Here is a 21,701-nt window from a genome sequence, read left to right on the forward strand (position 1 = left end):
CATTTTTTATTAGGAATGTACATGTTGGTCGGATGTGTTATTTTGCATGTTATTTGTAGGAATTTTAAATTGTTTACTCATTCAGGTTTTATTTTAATATAAACAACATAAAGGTTTACTCCATTTTTTAGATCAGAGATACCCAAACTAGAGTTTGTTAGTATAAGGTTTGTATATATATATATATATATATATATATATATATATATATATATATATATATATATATATATATATATATATATATATATATATATATATATATATGGATTAGTTAATATGCTTAAAGTAATGTTTTCTATTTGTTTACTAATAAACAAGGAAACTATTCTTGTAAACTTTGTAATACAGCTTCATATATTTACCTTCAATTAAGTTTTTTTGGCCCTTCATAAGAAAAAGTTTGGGCAGCCTTGTTTTAGATACTAAGATCACTTATAATCAATCCTTATTTTGCAACATCAACAATAATAATTTATTGTTTTTTTTTTTTTTAATTTAGTGTTTAGTTTTTTGTCATTCACTTAGTGGTAACAGCATATTTTTGCTTTTCTTTTTTTCAGTTTTTTTTAAGCCTTTACATGTCACTTTAAGCTGTGTAGAAGTGTCTTGAAAAATATCTATTCAAATATTATTTACTGTCATCATGGCAAAGATAAAATAAATCAGTTATTAGAAATGAGTTTATAAAACTATTATGTTTAGAAATGTGTTGAAAAAATCTGCTCTCCGTTAAACAGAAATTGGGGAAAAAATAAACAAAAGGTCTAATAATTCTGACTTCATCTGTGTATGTATATATATATATATATATATATATATATATATATATATATATATATATATATATATATATATATATATATATATATATATATATATATATATATATATGTATATGTGTGTGTGTGTGTGTGTATATATATATATATATATATATATATATATATATATATATATATATATATATATATATATAAAAATATACAGTTGAAGTCAGAAATTTTAGACCGTTTGTTTATTTTTTACCCAATTTCTGTTAAACGGAGAGAAGGTTTTTTCAACAGAAATATTATAAATATAATTAATATATTTTTAAATAATAAACTTAACCCATAATATTTCATTTGATAGAAATATTTGAGTTTTAAGTTCAGGAGGTCATTAGAAGTTCCTAAATCTGATGGATGGATGGTTCCTAAGTATTTCAATTGAAAACACATTGTCAATGCTTGCACATGTGCTGAAATTCAAGTCTGAGTCTATGGTTTGATCTGCGCTTAAACAGTTGCAGTTTGGTACAGTTGAAGGCTCTTCACCTAAAGTCACTCCAGCAGGACTGTTCCTGTCTTTGATAAGTCTGAGTGTGGGCTAGTGGGCGTCAGTGCTGCCTGAAAAGCAGTCAGATGGTCCTATTACGCATTCTCCAACAGAGCTGCTGTTTCCTGTGTCGACTGTCTGGCAGAGCGCCGCCTTTTCTCCTCTTCCTCTGGAGCGAAAGAGCTGAAGATGGAGGGAGGCAGAGCAGGAATGCAGCCAGAGATTTATGGCCCGGGGGGAGATTGATTACGCCCGTCACTGGCCCTGATGTGCGCTTGGCATTTGCCCCCCACCCAACTCATCAGCATGTTACAAGTACACCCACACACAATATGGGCATTTACTCTCCAAACAGAAACTCCTGGAAACCGCCTGGAGATCTTTTTGGACAAAACACCATCTCAGTCATCATCTGAACTACAGATGGACTCCGTTTGTCTCTCTTGACGTCCTCATCATATTAGGAAAGACTTATTTCCTGTGTTAAAGTGCTATAACTGGAGCATCTACCAAGCCAGAAAAGGTGAAAAAGCATAACCCAGAAATCTTTTCTTCAAGCACGTGGAAAAATGTTCAGATATCACCTCACTAGTGACATCAAAAGGGGGTCTTATTAATATTAGCACCCCTAAATCTTTGTTTGCAGCAGCCGTACTTTTTTGTGTACCCGCTTTAACAGCTAGAGATTTAAAATGTAGGCCATGGAAAAAAAAACTAAAAGCATTACAAATGTACAAACATAAATCTCTATAGACTTTATAGGCATCTGAGCCACTGAGGACCTTGTGGTTAAATTTCAACACTTCATTCAGAAGTTGGTAAAAAGTTTAATAATTGGGCGGAATTTATTTTATGCTGGACTGCTTCAACAACATTGGTCAGTTCAGAGAATTGTACTTGTAATGTAAAGTTTATTTGTGAAGGCCAGCACATTAGAACAGAGAAGTATCATGCCATTTATTGAGGTTATTCAACTTTGCTTCACAACAACTACATAAATGTATCTACTTACTGTTCAGAATCGTCCAGGTGCAGTCTAGAAATTGTAGCCTTTTCCTCTTTATCATCTGAATTTGGTTTGATCATGTAAAGCATTGTTCCCCAAACTTTTCATCACAGACCGGTCTGTGACCGGTCAACCCTTGACAATTTTTCTCAGAAGATGACAAGCTGATGAAGCATTGCTGTAACTCTGATACAAGTTTTATTTATTGAGAAAATGAAAAAGCACTGCAGAGTTTGGGTGTTCTATGTTTGTCTGAGATAATTGGTCTACCGAAATGTTATATTCCATACAAAGCTGGAATGAAGCTGATTGGTCAGTTCTCCTCGTGTGACTTGGGGTGTGCTCATGGCATTCTGAAAGGCATAAGGTATGCGCATGCAAGCTGTGCACCTCCATTGGAAATCACAAACTTGCGTGCAAAAAAGCACATGATATGTGAACATGACCACAGTCATTTGTTGATAAATGGGTTGCGGATCCCTTTCTTGGCAGTTTGCGGGTCCTTTACTGGGATTTTTCCTCTTTGCAAAGAAACTTTCCAAAGACATCTGTTTCCTACTCATTTTGCTAACTTGTGGGTTAAATTTAGCCATTTAAGTGACCAAAATGTAACAAAGTGAATACGGTCATTTTTCAAAATAAAAGCTTTTTCAAAATAAGACCTCATTCAAACTCAAATATTAAATAAGACGGAAATAATAATTGATTTCTTGTGCTGCCCGGTACCTTTCCATGGCCTGGTGGTTGGGGATGACTGATGTAAAGCTTTAACTTGCTACTGGTCATTTCTGAAAGTTTGGATTGGAATGAATTTGCTTTATGATTTCTGGAGTGTCAGAATAGCATGTAAAAGCTCCGCCCTCTTCGGGAAAGCAGCAGCTCATTTGCATTTAAAGGCACACACCAAAACTTTCACAAGCTGTAACAAAGTCCCTTTAAGGCAAGTCATTCCACTTCGATGGCCATCTTTGAAACACCTCTCGGGCAGTATGCTCGGGCATTGTGTTTTAATGGGGCAACATCAACTTCTCCAAAACTGTTTGCCAAGCTTACAATTAAGTTTCCTATTCAGCATTACCAATAAAATTAAACAACAACTGTCTTTTTAGTTTCGTTTAAAAATACACGAATCACACAATATCTGCTGAAACCCTTAAAAACACAAGTCTGGTCCAGGCTCCTCCCTCGAAGAACCGTCAGTCTATAACGGTTGATGATGATATTTATCATCATATGATATTCATCATCATCATCATATTGACCATTAGACATTTCCCCATTCAAAACTATGCGAGTGACATGTCTTGTGTGTTCTGTATATCCTTTGCTTATAATAATAATTGGGGTGTTTTAAACCAAAACTTCACAGTGAAGTGGTTGTGCTACCCACTGCACCACCGTAATGCCCCTTTCTGGGGACATTAGAGGTTTATTTTACGACATCCGAAAAAGGACGTAATATTTCCCCCTCAAAGAAATGACAACTAGGCAGTTTTGGAGCAGGTCAGCGCAGGGTTTTGTTCTGGGTGTTTTATTCCTGTGGTGATGGAGGAAGTGATGGGCTGCTGATAGATGGGTGTCGAGGGATGGCCAGGAAGGGCTGGGGTTGCTGGATTTGTGTGTGATACAGCAGGTGTGTATTTGTAATTCAGCCCACAGAGTCGTGAGGCAGCTGGAGCAGTGTTAAACCTCCGCCTCACATACTTCTGTCTGTTTGTGTGTCTTCCTTCTGTGCTGCACAGGTGTGAGTTAAGGAACTGAATTAGAAAAAAAAATTATATATATATATACATGTTGAAGCCATGGTTTAGTGATTAGCACTTGTGCTCTGTCGCATACAAGTTTGAATCTGGCTCGCAACAATTCCAGATTCTTCTGCTATTTTTATTTTATAGTTTTAGGGTTTTTCGTTATCACTGTATTGATTACATTTTATTTTTATTATTATTTAATTTATGCTTAATAATACTTTTTATTTTGTGCAGTTTTATTGATATACTTTATATACTTTGACATACTTTAACTTTTTAAACATTTTGTATTTATACTTAAAATTGTATATTATTTTATTTATTTTTGAAATATTTATTGCTATTTTATTTTTGTTACACATTTTTATTGTTTGTTTAAAATTAAATAGTTTATGTTTATTATTTTATATAATTCAAATTTTTTATTTTGAAATGGGAGTTATTTGTTTATGTATATGTATAAATGTATTTATTTATTAGTTTATTTTTATTTATTTATGTTTGTGTTTGTTTATAAATTTATGTATTTATATTTATGTATTTATTTATATATTTTTTTATTTATTATTTATATATATATATTTTGTTTCTATATATTATATGTATATATGTGTGTGTGTGTGTGTGTGTGTGTGTGTGTGTGTGTGTGTGTGTGTGTGTGTGTGTGTGTGTGTGTGTGTTTATTACTTTTTTTGTCAAAAAGTAACATTTCAATATAATATAATAATATTTTTACTTTAAGAAAAAAAATCTAGTCTAAAGTCTAAACATTTATAATTTTTTTAATACTTCAGTATGTAACTTTGTTATACATATAAATATGTAAAATTGTATTTTTGTTCTCTAGCCTCCAACTGACTTTATAATACTGTATTTCGTGTGTCAAGCTTTGAAAAGTTTTGAAAAAAAAAACAACAACAACAAAAACGTTACTTCATGTGTTGCTTCATTAATGTGTTTCCTCACTAACAAATCTGTTTTTTTCATTTGTCAGGTAGGCCTCAGCAAAGCAGTGTCTGTAGAACTGTACCTGCGTGTGCGCAGTCATGCTGGCCTGTCTGCAGAGGAGGCAGAATCCTGCACCCCAGCACAACCCAGCCGTCTGCAGCAGCAGCAGCAGCAAGAGTCTTGAGCCAACGCAACACATCAACCGCAAATGTGAGCACTGCCATTAGACTCCTATTTACATTACATTTACATGAATTTGATCATAAATGGCAAATACAAATGCTTGACAGCAAACTGGTTTGTCTTGCTGATTGCTGGCACAGTATATTAGATTTACTTCCTTCCGATGAGGCTGAACGCTCCGATTGAATAATTAAATGTGACTGTGTAGTTAGGCACTGACGACAGTGAGGATGAGTTAAATGAACTTTGACGATAGACTTTTCTTTCACACTGTTCTATTAATGGAGATTTTTTTTATGTCAGCATGATGAAGCGCATTCATGACCCCTGAAATGTTCACATCACTTTCATTTCATGCCCCAAGAAGCTTCACTCCGCTCGCAGTGGCATTGTTTAGACATGAATAGTTAACATCTTGTTTTTTGCAGCCTTGATTCGAGTGCTGCTGGCTTTTGTCCTTGTGTTGCTCTTCCTTTTTTCTCTACCGTACTGTATTTTGCACTATTTTACTGTAGTGATTTTTGTTTCCAGTTATCCCCAAATGTCATAATCTCTTACAATTGAGGCCTTGAGATGAAGTACCATACTTAGATTAGATTAGATTCAACTTCATTGTCATTACACATGTACAAGTGCAATGCAACGAAATGCAGTATAAGTTCATATTTTGAAATTTTAGTAATAAGACTTTTTTCATTTGGATTGGGAACATTATATTATATTTTTTTCATTTTGCTAGAAGATAGACAACAAACATGTCTTAAATATAAGGAGAAAACATTTTTCAGTGTCAGTATAAAAAATGTATTGTGATTTCTATTTCTCAAATGTGAAAAAACGGTGTAGAACATTGTCACTTTACACCACTAAACATCTGATTTCTTTATTTTAGTTTTAATACAGAAACAGAATGTCAGGTCAATATTAAGCAGTTTATAATAATAATAATAGTAATAATAATAATATTATTAATAATAATAATAATAAGCGACCAAGTGAGAGTTGCAGTGAGCTACCTAGGATAATAGGATAACGCAGCATAACAATTAATTGCTTTTTAGTGATTTGAGTGTTTTTTTTTTGTAGTCTTTAGAAAGCTAACAGCATAAACTATTGTTACATTTCCTAAATATAAGGTTGAACTTGAAATTCTATACATGTTACTTGATCTTTGACAACCCCAAAAGTACATTTTGGGTCCATAAATGGGCTTTTCCCTGATCGTTCGATCTAATATAATGAAATAATTGCACAATCTTTAAATATGAACATGAAAGAAATCAGCGGCCACGATACAGACAGCTGTAGCTTTCGTTTTGGCTCTAAAAGCTGCGTCCTATTAGTCAATGCCAAACACTGTGGTTTTTAGTTTAGTAGGACTGAAATAGAACTTTGTGCCTCAAACCAATCTACAATTTTAAATGGCAAAGTTCCTGTTTGGCTAGTGTTGTCATTTAAGATCTGCTAAAATTCATTTTGTGGAAGTGATCAAGGAGAACATGTTTTAGACATCAGTATCTTGTATCTTATCGGGATAGTTCACCTAAAAATGACAATTTTGTCTTTATTTACTCACTCTTTAATTATTCAAAATCGATTTGAGTTTCTTTTTCTGTTCAACACAAAATACGATATTTTGAAGAATGCTGGTTGACTTCCATAGTAAGAAAAAAGTACTGTGGAAGACGATGGGTCCCAGCATTCAGAAGAAAGTAACTCAAAAAGGTTTAAAACCATGTGAGGTACAGTAATTTTCATGTTGGATGGAACTAATACCCGAAATAAACAGGCCCTCAAGTGTTAGTTTGAAAACAAATACTCTACTGCTCTACACAAAAGCTAATCAACCTGCTTTAGTCCATTATACTCTACTCAATCTCTGCCTGCCATTGTGCTTCTCAGTTCAGTTCAGTTGACTTTATTGGTAAGCATAGGTACATTTTTTTGGCATTTGATGCAAACAATTAAATCACACATATACATACCCACATATACACAATAAATTGATGTGCATATAAAGTACATATCTAAAAGTACACTATAAGATATTACAATTTATTCAGAGCGACAACAGATGATGGCACAAGGCTATTCCTGTAACGTTTTGTCCAACTAAAAAGCATCTCGCGTGAGAAGTGTCTGGGCCTTTCAACGACAGTTCAACGACCATTGCAACTGAACACACAACAATATTTTACTGCCATGACTTCAAGGCTTGTAGCTCAAACACTAGCCTTCAGGTTGGCTAAACATTTGCAGTGGTGGATGTCCTTACAGACCCACGCATATGCAAATACACAGTACAAACGCTGAAACAAATCTGCTCATTTTCCATAAGTCGGTTTCACACACATGCACCAGTAACCCATGTAGAACAGGTCCTCTGGTCGCCACACTGCATATTTGTGTATATTTTCATGTGTTTATTCAGGGCTTGTAGGAATTTTACAGCAGGGCAAATCTCTTTCTGGCAGGCTCCGAGATTAAAGAAAGTAAAGCACAGCCTACTGTTTTTCCTACCAAAGATCCAGGGGCTCTGCTTAAAGCTTCAGATTAGACTTAAACTGAGGGAGCTCTTCCTGTAATGAGAAGGAGAGAAGAATGGAAAGAGTTGAGAGGGGAAGAGGGGGTCGTCCTCCTCCTTCTAGAACGTTCCATATGCCTTCAGTTGTGTATTTTCAATTTATTTATTTATTTTATTTTTTTTTGCACTTTGTTTTTGGCATGGATGTATTGCACAAGCTGATTACTGTGAGGACAGACAGACAAGCTGAGGAACATGCAACTTCTAACCACTATCCCTTAGGTTCAGCTCTAAGCTCAGAGCAGCTTAAAGGTAATAGGATGGCATCGTCCTCCTGCTGTTTGCTGATCAACTTGGCATTGTTCTGCTTTCTCTTTGACAAGTAGGAAAGGGTTAAAAGCTTTTTGGGGTGGGAAAGGACATCCATGGGCACCTGCTTGTTTTCTTTGCATTGTGAGGTTTTAAGAAGTGTGTTGAGAACAACGTTGTTTCAGAAATAGTCAAATAACTTCTCTTGTGAAATAAAAGTGGATGGATGGATGGATGGGTGGATGGATGGATGGATGGAGATGGTGGGTGAATAAATTAACAGATGGATGGATAAAGGAAAGAATGAGCGGATGGATGGATGGATGGATGGATGGACGGATGGATGGATGGATGGATGGAGGAAAGAATGAGCATATGAATTGATTCATAGGTGGATGGATAAATGGATAAATGGGTGGATGGAATGGAGTTATTGCAGGGATGGAGCAGATAGATGGGTAGAATGAAGTAAATGCATGAATGGAGCAGATTAATGAACAAATAATTAGACGGATGGATAAAGGAAATGAGTAAATGCATGAATGGAGCAGTTGGGTGAATAAATGATCAGATGAATGGATGAAAAACAGAATGAGAGGATGGATGGATGGATGGATGGAATGTAGTCCATGCAGGGATGGAGCAGATGGATGGATAGATTGATGGATAGAACAAAAGACTAAATGACTGGATGGAGCAGATGGGTGAATAAATGATCAAATGCATAGGTGGCGGAAAGAATGAGCAAATGGATGGATTCATGGTTGGATGGATGGAGCAGATGGATGAATAAATTATCAGATTGGTGTTGGAATGAACTGAATGAATAGATGAAGAAAAGAGTGAGCATATGGACAGATGCATGGATGGGTGGATGGATGGAAAGAATGGAGTAAATGCATAGATGGTGCAGGTGGATGTATTGATAGAAATTAGTAATTGCATAGATGGAGCAGATGGGTGAATAAATGATTAGATGGATGGATGAAGGAAAGAATGAGCATATGGATTCATGGATGGATGAATTGGTTGGATGGAATGGTGTTCATGCATGGATAAAGCAGATGAATGGATGGATAAAATAAAGAAGTAAATGCATGGATGGTGCATATGGTTGAATTAATGATCGGATGGATGAAGAAAAGGATGGATGGATGGATGGATGGATGAATGGATGGATTGGAGTTCATGCAGGGATGGAGCAGATGGATGAATAATTGATCATATGTGGTGGAATGAAGCAAATGAATGGTTGAAGGAAAGAATGAGCATATGGATGGATGGATGGATGGATGGATGGAGTAAAAGCATGGATAGAGCAGACAAATAGGAGGATAGAACGAAGGAGAAGGAAATGCATGGATGGAGCATATGGTTGAAGAAATGATCAGATGGATGAAGGAATGATTGAGCAGATTTTCTTATGGATGGATGGATGGATGGATGGATAGATGGATGAAATTGAGGTCATGCAGGGATGGAGCAGATGGATGAATAAATGATCGTATATGTGGAAAGAAGCAAATGAATGGATAAAGCAAAGAATGAGCATATGAATGGATTGATGGATGGATGGACAAAATGAAGTAGGTAAATGGAGCAGATGTTAAAGAGATGTATGAATTAAGGAAATAATGTGGAGATGGATGGATGGATGTTTGTAAGGGAGTTTATGCTCTGGAGTTGATGGATGAATAAATAATTGGATGGATGAAGCAAATGGATTAAGGAAAGAGTGAGCATATGAATGGATTCATGGGTGGATGAATGGATGGATAAATGAAGGGATGGATGTATGATTGAAAGAACGAAGCAGCAAAAATGGTTTGTGGCAAATGAGAATGGATGAGCAACTGGATGAAGAGTAAATGGATGAATTATTATATCAGTTGAATGAACAGTACAAATAGTTGATGAATAAATGATGGGAGGTTGGTCAGAGAACTGAATGAATGAGTAAACTGAAAAATGGATGAGCAGTTAAATGAATACAAAGTTTTGAAGATCAACCGTTTTACATGGAAGAGTAAAGCTGAGAATGAGAGTGAAAAGAGAAGAGAGATGGAGACCGCCGTGCTTGATTTAAATTGATTCCTTCCCTCCAATTTCAGTAGGATTTAGCTGCTTCCTTTCTGGACTTGGTATTGAGAAGGAGCCAGTGGGGGTCTGAGGCTGAAATCAATAGGAAAAGAACAGTTTCTTTCTCTCTGTCTCACACACGCACCCACAGTCACCCTTCCTGGCATCCATTTGCTTTTGATTGAGAGATCGCTGCAGTAGAGCACGGGCTCATAACAATAAGTAAAAGACTTTTGTGTGTGTCATTGATTGGAGTATCTGTGTCTGCATTGCTCTGTGGTTTCACTATATATGGATGCACCACACTGTCTGGTCTGGGACTGTAGACAGGTGTCCGGTAGGGCTGTGCAATATGATGATATACAATCACCGGCCAATTTATTAGGTACGGATTACTAGTACTAGGTTGGGACCCCCTTTTGTCTTCAAAACTGCCTAAATCCTTCGTGGCATAGATTCAACAAGGTACTAAAAATATTCCTCAGAGATTTTAGTCCACATTGACATGAGAGCATCATGCAGTTACTGCAGATTTGTCGACTGCACATCCATGATGCGAATCTCTCATTCCACCACATCCCAAAATTGCTCTATTGGATTAAGTTCTGATGACTGTGGAGGCCATTTGAGTACGGTGAACTCATTGTCATGTTCAAGAGACCAGTCTGAGATTTGCGCTTTGACATAGCATGTTATGCTGCTAGAAGTGGCCATCAGAAGATAGCTATCCTATTTTTAGTTTCAGTTTACTGTTCTTAGATGACAGGAGTGGAATCCGGTGTGGTCTTCTGCTGCTGTAGCCCATCTGCCTCAACAACCATGCCACATTTAAAGTCACCTAAATCATCTTTCTTCCCTATTCTGATGCTCGGCAGATTGTCTTGACCATGGCTGCGTCCGAATCCGCCTACTACTCAGTAGGTACTGCATATGAATTTAAACGTACTACTCGGCCATTAGAAAAGTACGTTCTATACAGTATGAACGTGAAAAGTATGAATGGAATTCGGACATACTACATCCGCCATTTTGTCATGGTCACATGACCTACCTGCGTCAATTGCGTCGCTTTACTCTCATTCATGAATTCGCTTGCGGGGCATCATGGGATAGCGCAGCATGCATGGGATGCCCACTCCAGAATCTCGCCGGAAGTAGGAAGTCATCCGGCTACTTCTCGCATACTGATTTACAAATTCTATGAATTCGGACATACTACTCGGCTCGCATACTGATTTTAGTGTACTATATAGTATGGAAGTATGCGGTTTCGGACGCAGCCCATGTCTACATGCCTAAATGCATTCAGCTGCTGCCATGTGATTGGCTGATTAAACATTTGCGTTAATGAGCAGTTGGACAGGTGTACCTAATAAAGTGGTGAGTGTATATCGGATGGGCAAAATAAAAAGTCTGTCATTTCATATTTTCTCCTTTATTTCTTGGTGCCACAGAATACATTGTTTACAGTAATATTTTCCTTAATTTATATGAACACAATATTACACAGAAGCAGATTGCAAGCAGACAGATACCTGAATAACAGCATTGTAAGGGAAAAATGGCTTGAAAGTGCAATATTTACACTTATTTTATTTTATATATAGCCAAGTTTTTTGTTGTTGTTATACATGCAAGTCCTATATTTTTAATATTTCTATGTTTTTAGTTAACATTTGCCCTAAAATTCTAAATAAAGTGAGAAATGTGATCACATATGAATGAGAACACTTCTGAGTATTCACTTTAAAATGTCATATATATATATATATATATATATATATATATATATATATATATATATATATATATATATATATATATATATATATATATATATATATATTATATATATATATAATATTATATATATATATATATATATATATATATATATATATATATATATAATATTATATTATATTATATTATATTATATTATATTATATTATATTATATTATATTATATTATGAGATGAGAACAGAATTTTTGTCATATCGCCCAGCCCTAGTGTCTTTTTTTTTTTGGAAAAAGAGAGAGGTACATCTGAAAGCCAGCATGTATAGAGATGATGGAGGTGAACGGGGTACCTGCTTTGCTGCCCTTCTCTGATCCAGCATAAGGAAAGAAAAAGGAATTTAAATAACTATAAAGTAAAAAAGCCCCCCTCTGCATGCAGATGCAGAGCGCTTGCACAGTTCATTGATGCGGCTCCCATTAAAAATGCCTCGTACCCTCAATAAAAAAAGGACTTAACTGGATCCAGCATCAGCTGCGAGCGCTCAGATCGGCCCGCCAGACAATCAATTTCCCCAGAGTGCATGGAGCTTAGCGGGCGAGAGAGAGAGAGAGAGAGGTGGGAGATAGGAAAGGAGGTTGTTTTCATTATCACACCTCTTTCCCTGTCTGAGCAGAAAAAACTGGGAGAAAGCTGGGGGAAGTTGCAAAGTGGAGGTAGAGAGAAAGTGTGAGAGCGAGTGAGCGGCGTGCTTTTTAAAAAGCCGTTGACCGCTTGCCCTTAAAAATATCGTATTAGATTAGCTTCAGTGAGGAGGCCTTTTGAGTTTTCCCCCTTCTAGCCAAGAAATGAAAAAGAAACGGCAGGCATTAGTTAAATTATAAATCACAGCCGCTCGCTTTCAGCATGCCTAAATTCTCGGAGTATGTGGCGGCACTCTCGCACGTCAGGGCTTGTCATTCCTAATTAAATCTCCCTGTTTGGGTGACATTTGTAGCTTTCGTCCAGCCCCCCGCTAGTGTCTGTCTGCCAGTAGCTTAGATGGCGACATGAAAGTCTGAGCGGAGGGCAGATCCCCCTTCATCGCGGAGCACCCTGGGGACTGGAGCACCGGGGCCGGACACATCACAGCCACTCTGGCACTGACCTCTGCAATGCATTCTGGGTACTTTTCTGCCTTTCTTTACTAGCACATGATTTCCTTTACTCTTTTCTTTGTTCTTTCTTTTGATCACTCTTTCTGTTCTTTTTGTACACTCTTTCCTTCTTTAGTTTCATCCTTTATACTTTCTTTTCATCTGTTCTTTTTCATTCCTTTATTTGTTTTAGATTAATCTGTTATTATTTGGGCATCATGATGTGCCGATGGCCGATAGAGCTGAGCCTGCATCGCAATCCTCTCTGCTCCACCATCATTGCAGCAGCAACCCGCTTTTGAAAAATACACACTTAGACCCCATTTACACTGGCTTTTCATCTAGAATTTCTTAAAAGCCCTCCTTCCACACTTTTCCACTGAAAACGTACACCACTGGACCACACACACATGTACTCTGTCATGCACTGCAGCGTACGCGCTCGTTTGAGCTACAGCAGTGTATCAAGGATGTACCACTGGATCGCGTCTCACCATAGTTGTTACACGTAATATTTTATTCATCTTGTCTCTATTTAAAGACTCTTCATTCTTTTGAATCTATCAGGTAAGGTGTCACAGTGTCAGTAATTTTAGCGAAAACTTCAGATACTGTTGATTGGTTCCTGTTGGTTGTGCACCGTTTTTACCAACCAAGTTTGTCGACACCATTATAAAGACACAGATCACTCTGCCTAATCGTGCCAGAGTCCCACGGAAAAAGTGATTAAAAGGTGGTAATTTGTGTATAACTTATCTTTATTTTTTTATGATTTGGTTATGGGTAAAACAAAAACTTTGCGGGTCAGGTAGTTGAAACGGTAGGCTACAAATACTTCGTTATGAATTAATTAATTATTCATAAACAATTAATTCACTGCCTATGACAACGATGCCATCGTCCATCGCGTTTTTTCACATTAGACATCATACGATGCCAAATTGGCACAACCCTAACTCATATAGATTAGTTATTAAAGCATATGGTTTGTAGCAATCGGTTTCTTTAAATTAGATTTGAGTTGCCTAAACTTAAGTTTTACAGTACTCAGTTTGTTTAAGTTCTCTTAATTTATTGGGTTTTTAAAAATGCTTTGTTTACTAAAATAGATTAAGTTCACAGTACTGATTGGGATTAGATTTTGAACTTAAATGGTTTGTTGCAATCGATTTTCTCAAATGGTTTGGGTTACCTTAACTTTTTGGGCTTTAAAGTGTAGTTTATTTTCACAGTGTTGTGAGTACTGACTGCATGATTATGCTCTGAATAATCTCTTCCCCATGCTTACCTGTGTAAGGTGTTTGGTGAGCAGTTTAGGTCCAACCACAACATTCTTCCCTCTTTGCCTTGAGTCACAGCAGGCTTTGGCAGCCAATCAGATGCACATATGGCACCGTGACATCATTTGCAGGGTCACAACATCCAATCCGGTAGAGAGAGATTATCACCTCTGAAGGCCCGATGGGAAAGATTTGAACCATATGAGAAGCAGAAGTCGGCATCATACTGACAAGAATTCAGAATTGGACTGAGCATTCAGAGAATTGGACTGAGCATTCAGAGGTCACCAGGGTCAAGTCTTTGGATCAATTGCCCTCCTGTGCACTTATCCTCCAGCCCAGCAGGGGTCACTAGATAGAAAACAAATCACATTTAGACTTGTTGTGCTTAAACATACATACAAACACACCTAAAACCACAGCTTTACCCTTAGTTTCAACTTTTCTTCAGCTTTTTATAGCTTAGATGATTGACAGCTGCCCTCTGCTCTTCTTCTCCTGCTTTTCTTGAGGCTATTTGTCTTCAGGGAAACCTTTTATCAGTTTCTGAGGTGTGTTAGAGATGTTTTTTTCATTTGATGCCCATTAGAGCTTGCATTACCCACATCTCTGAATTAGCATTCGTTTTAACAGCACTAAGTGACCAGGTATTGGCTTTTCACTGCTTTTTGTAGCCTGTCCTGCCGTTTTCTTTGCCTCTCAGGATTTTGGATTGGCTGTTTGCCCTGCCAGCAACCTGCAGACACACCCAGAGGCTCATTTCCGGGCACTGCTGGGGACCCACCAGCCTTTCCACTCATTCTGTGCCCATCTTGGTGCTTTGGGTGCCATTGCCATAGAGGGCAGAGCAGGGTGGGGAAGAGGGCCTGTGATGCTAGCGGCTGTTGTCGAGGCTTTGGCAGACGCAAGCGAGATGCCCTTTAAGCTGGCGCGTGGGCCTCCCAGGTGTATGTATGGGTTATAAAGGAGGAGGGAGGGCAGGAGCGGAGGAGGAAGAGGTGGAGGGGGTCCAAGGCTCCTAGAGCAGCTGAGGAAATGAGATCACACTCGGAGACTGACCTTCTGTTGGGGGCCAGGAGACGGGTTAGAAGATGCAGAACATGAACGCACACATTGTTTCTCTTCATGTTATATCTGTCTGATCTCTGTCAGACGGTCCTGTTTATCTCTTTTGACCTTTGTCTGTCTACTCTAAATCGCTTTATCTGTCTGTGTATATGTCTATCCTTTTCTCTGTCTGTCATTCTGTCTATCTGTAGTTCCTTTTTGTGCATCTATGTGTTGTTCTGTCAGCCAAATTCAAGTTCAAAATTGCTGTATTGGCGTGACTAAAAAACAATACTACCAAAGCTTGAGATATGTTGAGTAGTAATGGTAAAAATAGATAATACAATAGAAATAAAAAGATCATAACAATTTAAACTCGAATAAACAGTGTAACAAATACGAAGTCACAGTGTTTACTTTTTGCATTTAGTCATTTACTCTTTTGTCCAAAGTTATTTTGAAGACATTCAGCGATTCAACAAGAAGAAGCAATACTGTTTGTTGTTCAATAATTAAGGCCTTTTGCTGTGTTCACACTAGATGTGGCATGCGTGAATAAATAATGTTATTCTCGCATAAATAGACGCTTTATTTGTGTTTCAAATTTGCTTCACTGGCACAAACACAAATTCAATTCACAATAGATGCAGATTCATGTCATGGGCAGAGCTTCTATGGCTAACATGGATTTAATTGAGATAGTATCTGTGCTTTATGTGCTTCAGTAAGGCTGAAAAACAGTGTGGGCACCATGAGTCCACTTGCTCCTTTCAGAGGTGTACCCAGCTCTGTGAGTTCATCAACTTCTCCAGAAACTATAGACCATTTCAATGTAGTGATGCCATTGGCCTTTAAACATTTCCTGCTTGTTGTCAAACTATTTTAATAACTATAACAAGAGGCAATTCAATCATATCTCAACGTTAAAACAGATGTCATAATGTTATTCCTCAATATGTGGACCTTTTAGGATTCTTAGGAGCTATGGAAATTAAAAATGTAAAACAGGAAATATGTTAGGACCATTATTATTGTTTACATCCCTAAAATTGGATGATGGATGATGGAGGCTTTCAGCGGTGCTTCAGAATTATAGACTGAGCCGAGCCCAGTTTGATGAACTATTGTCCGATTTTGGCAATAGAATTTCCACTTGGAACACCAACAATAGGCACTACGTCATAATCGCATCCCAAGCTCATGATTGGTTAACGTGGTGCGAATCTTCTCTGAAGTTTAGATTTTCCAACTTGAGCGATTTGCACGGCACTCGCAAAATGATCAACTTGCACCACTTCATTCGCGTGAATCTCATCATTCGTGTCGCCTCGTTCACGTGAAACGTGAGGTAGGATGTCTATTCACGTCTTTGCAAAATACATTAGGATCATTTTTATTGTTTACATCCCTGAAATGGTCTATACCTGGATGATGAAGGCTTTCAGCGGTGCTTCAAACTTTCAGACTGAGCCGAGCCCAGTTTGATGAACTGTTATCCGATGTTGGCAAGAGAATTTCCCCTTGGGACACCAACAATAGGCACTACATTATAATCACACCCCAAGCTCATGATTGGTTAACGTGGTGCGAATCTCTGCTGAAGTTTCAGATTTTCCCACTCGAGCAATCTGCACGACACTCACAAAAAATTATCAACTCAGGCCGCTTCATTCGCATGAATCACATCGTTCGTGCCGTTTCATTCACGTGTAAAGCAGCAGGATATCTAATCGTGTTCGCTGAAGTTCAGATTTTCTATCTCGAGCAATTTGCACGACATGCGCTAACCGATCAACTCACGCAGCTTCATTTTCGTGAAACGTGCCGCATTATGTCTATTCGTGTCTTTGAATCAACTTAACATGTAAATCACTTGCGCTTGACACTTCATCTGCATCTGGTGTGAACGCGGCATTAGAGTTAGAGTGTTTCTATGGGTGGTTTGTCAAGCCCACTCACCTGTGTTGAAGCACACTTCATAAATGCACATTGTTTTTTGTTTTTTAAACGGAGTGATTGTAAGAAAGTGCCTGGTTTATGAGTAAGTTCAATTGTCAGAGAGATGAAAAAGCGTTTTCTACAGGTGGTCTGCCAAGCCCACTCACCTTTGAGGCACACTCAATCCACTCAAACATAGACACTTTATGTTCTTTGTGTAACATAAACATAGACAGTCTGTGGTAAACAGTAGGGAAACATTCTAAGGTCAGTCATAACACACATATTATACTGCGCATAACACTCATATTATACATCTGTCAGTCTATCTCAATGTCTTCCTGCCTGTTTGTCTGACTGTCTATCAGTTTGTCTCTTTGTTGGTGTGTTTATATTTATCTTTGTCTATCTATGTCTGTTTGTTTGTAGTTTTATCTCTTTTGTCTTCCTGTCACCTCATCTGTCTGTCTTTCAGTCATTCAATTAGTCAATCTATGTTGGTTTGTCTGTCTATCCTTCCATCCATCTCTGTCATTCAGTCTATTCATCTCTCATGTACTTCTTGAGTGTCTGTCCATCTGTCTTTTCTGTGCATTTTTTCTCAGTCTGTCTATGTGTCTGTCTAACACTTTATATGCCATCTGTCTGTCTCTCTTTCTCTCTCTTTGTCTGTCTGTCTAGCTCCTTGAAAAACAGCCATGTAATGTGTTATGAAAGAGGAGATTAGAGAAGAAATACAGACAGATTCTATTCACATGGTTCGTCTGTGTGTGAGAGAGCGAGAGAAATAAAGGCAGACAGTACATGACGTGCTAAACTAACATTGTTGCTCCTTTGGGACCTTTAACATCAATTAGAATAGCCTGCCTGACACACTCGCTCTCCTCTGGGTAAAGAGTGTGTGTGCACTAACAGTCTCTCTTGCAAATTAGTATCAGAAGCATTAGTATGAAAGACTCGGCGTGCTTGATTGGGTTTCTTGTTTCCTGTCCTTACACGTCTCTGTGGTCTAATATTCTCAGACACATTGTCAAAAGACAAACAAAGACATGTTTAGATATAAATAAACAAGTGTTGGAGATGAAAATAGATCTTGTTTGTATCGCGCAAATGTGTTCGCTTCAGTGATTTGGCTGTCTAGTGAATTTTTTACAAGGATGCTGAATTATGACTTAATGGTCAATGGCTTAATATGATTTTGCCAGCGCTTTTGTGTGTGTGTGTGTATGTGTGTGTGTGAGTGTGCGTGTGTGGTGTTTAATATTCATTTTAAAGCAGAGGAGACCTTGTTTCCTAAATTAGAGAGCAGAAGGGTTGAGACTTGCTCCAGGCTAGCTGCAGGCAGCCCTCTTTTTCTATTTACCTGCAGACTCAAACTGTGAGATCTCCCTCAGCCTGTCAGGACACACACACACACAGAGAAATATACTGTACATCCTCAGCTCGATCTTTCTGCATCTGTTCCTTGAGGTTTGAGATTCTTTCTAATCTTAATCTAATTCTCAGATTTGTCCCTCTATATAATACATCACGCATTTGTGAGTGTATTTTAAAAAGTGTTTGTCCTTGAGCATCGATATCGCAGTGTGTGCATCCGCAATAGAGTTGACTTTGCAGAGTAGTTTTTACATTTACAAAACCATAAAGCATATACTGTTTATTTCACTTTTACATTTGCTTTGTTGCATTTATCTATGATTGTAGGTTGTTTATTACATGTTATGCATGATTCACTGCCCTACAGAATCATCCCAAAATTCCGAACACTTTAGGGACCAATTCTTACTATTAATTGTATCTGAGTTGCTCAAACTAGGGCCTTCGGGCCAAAGTTGGTAACCTTTGATTTGACCTGCCATTTCATCTGAGAATGGTTTAGAGATTGTCATTTTACATTTAATGTACCCTTTTATTTGTTTGTTTTATTGTTAAGCTACAGAAAAGCTATCTGAAATTAAATGGTTCAATTTAAATGGTGGAAATGAATCAGATTTTTGTTTCAAATGTACATACGACTCATAGATGAAAAAGCAGACACTTTGGTGAGTAAATAAAGGCGAGTTCTGCTTGACTAGTGTAATCAGCATTGAACTCCACCGTGTTATAAACATGAATGTTTGTGGTTTTTATTAGAATAAGTTATAATTTAAAAAACTTTTACTGCATTAGATACGATTAAAAGTAAAGTTTTATATTTATTTTTTTAAATTATGAAAAAATAATATGAATTAGGCAATTACCTATTGTAATTTTATTGTAAAATAGTTTGGTATATGTATCTTTGGCCCATGGTTATCAGTGAGATTTGATTTTTGACCCTTCATATGAAAAAGTTTGGTCACCCCTGAACTAGATGCTCATTAGCATGTATGCTGTTGAGATATTTGCTGCTTATTGATACTTATAAACTACATATTCTGCATGATCTTATTCTACATCACTAGCAATAATTAACGTGAAGCAATAGTGAAAATGGTTTGCTAAGAGCGAGAATTGAACCTTAACATAAAAAGACCAAAAATTATTTCCAAGTATAACAAAGTAGATCACAAATTTTGCAGAAAAACAAAATATCAATATATTGTTCTTGTATCTTGTTGGGTACTTAAACCTAAATAACTAAATACACACAGACTCATGAGTACAGCCAGTAGAGCCTATTTCTGCGCAGAAATTTGTATAAAAAATAAATAATAATAATAATTAATTAATTAAATTTAAAAATATCAATTTGTGGAATAATATTGGCAGTATAGTAACTAAAACTTAAATTATGATATCAAAATATTTTAAAACTTTTATTTACAATGCAAATCTAATAAGATCCACTTATTTGGTTTACAAAGTGAATCTTACATATAATCTACTAAAATACTGAAAATATTACTGCAAACAAATTATATAAATGCATATTAGATTTACACATGCACTCATTAATCTGCACCGGTCACTTTGTGTAACATTGGACTGCTAGTTTCCTCATACTACCTCAATGTATATTGTTAGGACACTGTCACATTATCATAATTATCATACCTACAAGCTTTTTGCACTATATATTGCTTTTCATGATACTGTATTTTTTGTACTATATTCTGTTTTGCACTCCTTGCCATGTGCCCTTAAGCGTAATTGTGTTGTTTACAAATTAAGATTGTCTAATTCTATTTTTAGATTATGTCATATATGTAATTGTATTTATGGTCATTTCTTTTTAAAATTCTACTTTTTGTTTTAACATTATGTGTTAAGCACCTAGGGTCTGAGAGTAACTCAATTTTGATTCTCTGTATGTCCTGTACATGTGGTTGAATTAACAATAAAGCTGACTTTGGCTTTTGATTAGTCAAAAGTATTACTAAAATTCATATAAAAACTGAATACATATATATTTACAAAAATTTAGTAAATAAATAAACAATATGGGCAAAAAAATCTGTGGAAATCTGCAGATTTCTGTGCATACAGATTCCATGTGGGCCTACTCAAAAGTAAACATCCTACTAAGTCATATAGAATGAAAAATCCAGAATGTTCCCTGTGAGGATTGGGTTTAGGAGAGCAAAGTTGAGGTAAGGGGATATCATTTTTAAGTTTCCACAAGGGTAGCAAACCTGGTGTTAATGCGTGTGTGTGCGTGCAAAAGTTTTCCTGATATGAATCTTGCAGTCGAAAAGAGGTCATCTTATCAGAGACGAGCGAAATTGAACCATTTTTTTTTCTTCATTTCCTCGCTCACATTATGAGTTATCTCTTCATTATCTTTAGCTCTATCAAGCGGCTTGTGATGTTCTCCAAGATTTTTCTTGATGGAGAAGCGTTTGTTCTGGTCCTGCTTCTCAGCTCTTTCAGTTCTTTTCAATTGAAGCCCAGAGATTGTTTTTACAGTACATGTGAGACACAGCAATTAAATTAAAAATTTTAGGTTATATCCAAATTAATTTGCTTCCCTTGCATGTGAATATATTCAAAAATAAGGAATAGTATATCATATTGTACTCACCCTCTTATCAGTCTTTCCAAAAAGTTTATAGTCTGCATCGATCCACAGTATTTTTCTTACTTTGAAAATCAGTGGGGACCTCCAACTGTTTAATAACCACCATTCATAAATTATCTTCTTTTGTCTTTAGTGGAAGAGAGAGCTTCAAGTTTAGAGCAACAAATTATTTAATGGGTGATTTAGTCATATTTAGCATGGACGTTACAGTATTTGTTTATCCCATACACCTGAATATTTAATTCAGCATTTGCCAATACTGCTTGCTTTGACTCTTTTCATTCTCTCTCTCCCAGGAAGATGTTCAGATATTTTTGCTGTCGATTTTATGACCCTAGAAATTCCAACACGCATGAGGGATTAATTGAAGTTAGATGAGCCTGGTGTATAAAAGTGAAATAGACCGCTTGGTGTTTTGTTTTGTGTTTCGTGGGTGGCTAT

General features: G+C 36.8%; 1 protein-coding gene across 5 annotated transcripts in view; it reads left to right on the forward strand.

The window, feature by feature from the left end:
- The window catches only part of fam222aa (family with sequence similarity 222 member Aa), a 98,824-nt gene that overhangs the window by 50,538 nt on the left and 26,585 nt on the right, over positions 1-21,701 (forward strand). For 2 of the 5 annotated variants that reach the window (XM_087252905.1, XM_087252903.1), the window contains one exon: positions 5,072-5,235. In XM_087252905.1, coding sequence (XP_087109031.1) covers positions 5,124-5,235 — 112 coding nt within the window. In that variant the 5' untranslated portion in view covers positions 5,072-5,123. 5 annotated transcript variants of the gene reach the window in all.

Source organism: Danio rerio, chromosome 5 (genome assembly GCF_052040795.2).
Source record: "Danio rerio strain M-AB ecotype USA chromosome 5, GRCz13ab, whole genome shotgun sequence".
NCBI classification, from domain to species: Eukaryota; Metazoa; Chordata; class Actinopteri; order Cypriniformes; family Danionidae; genus Danio; species Danio rerio.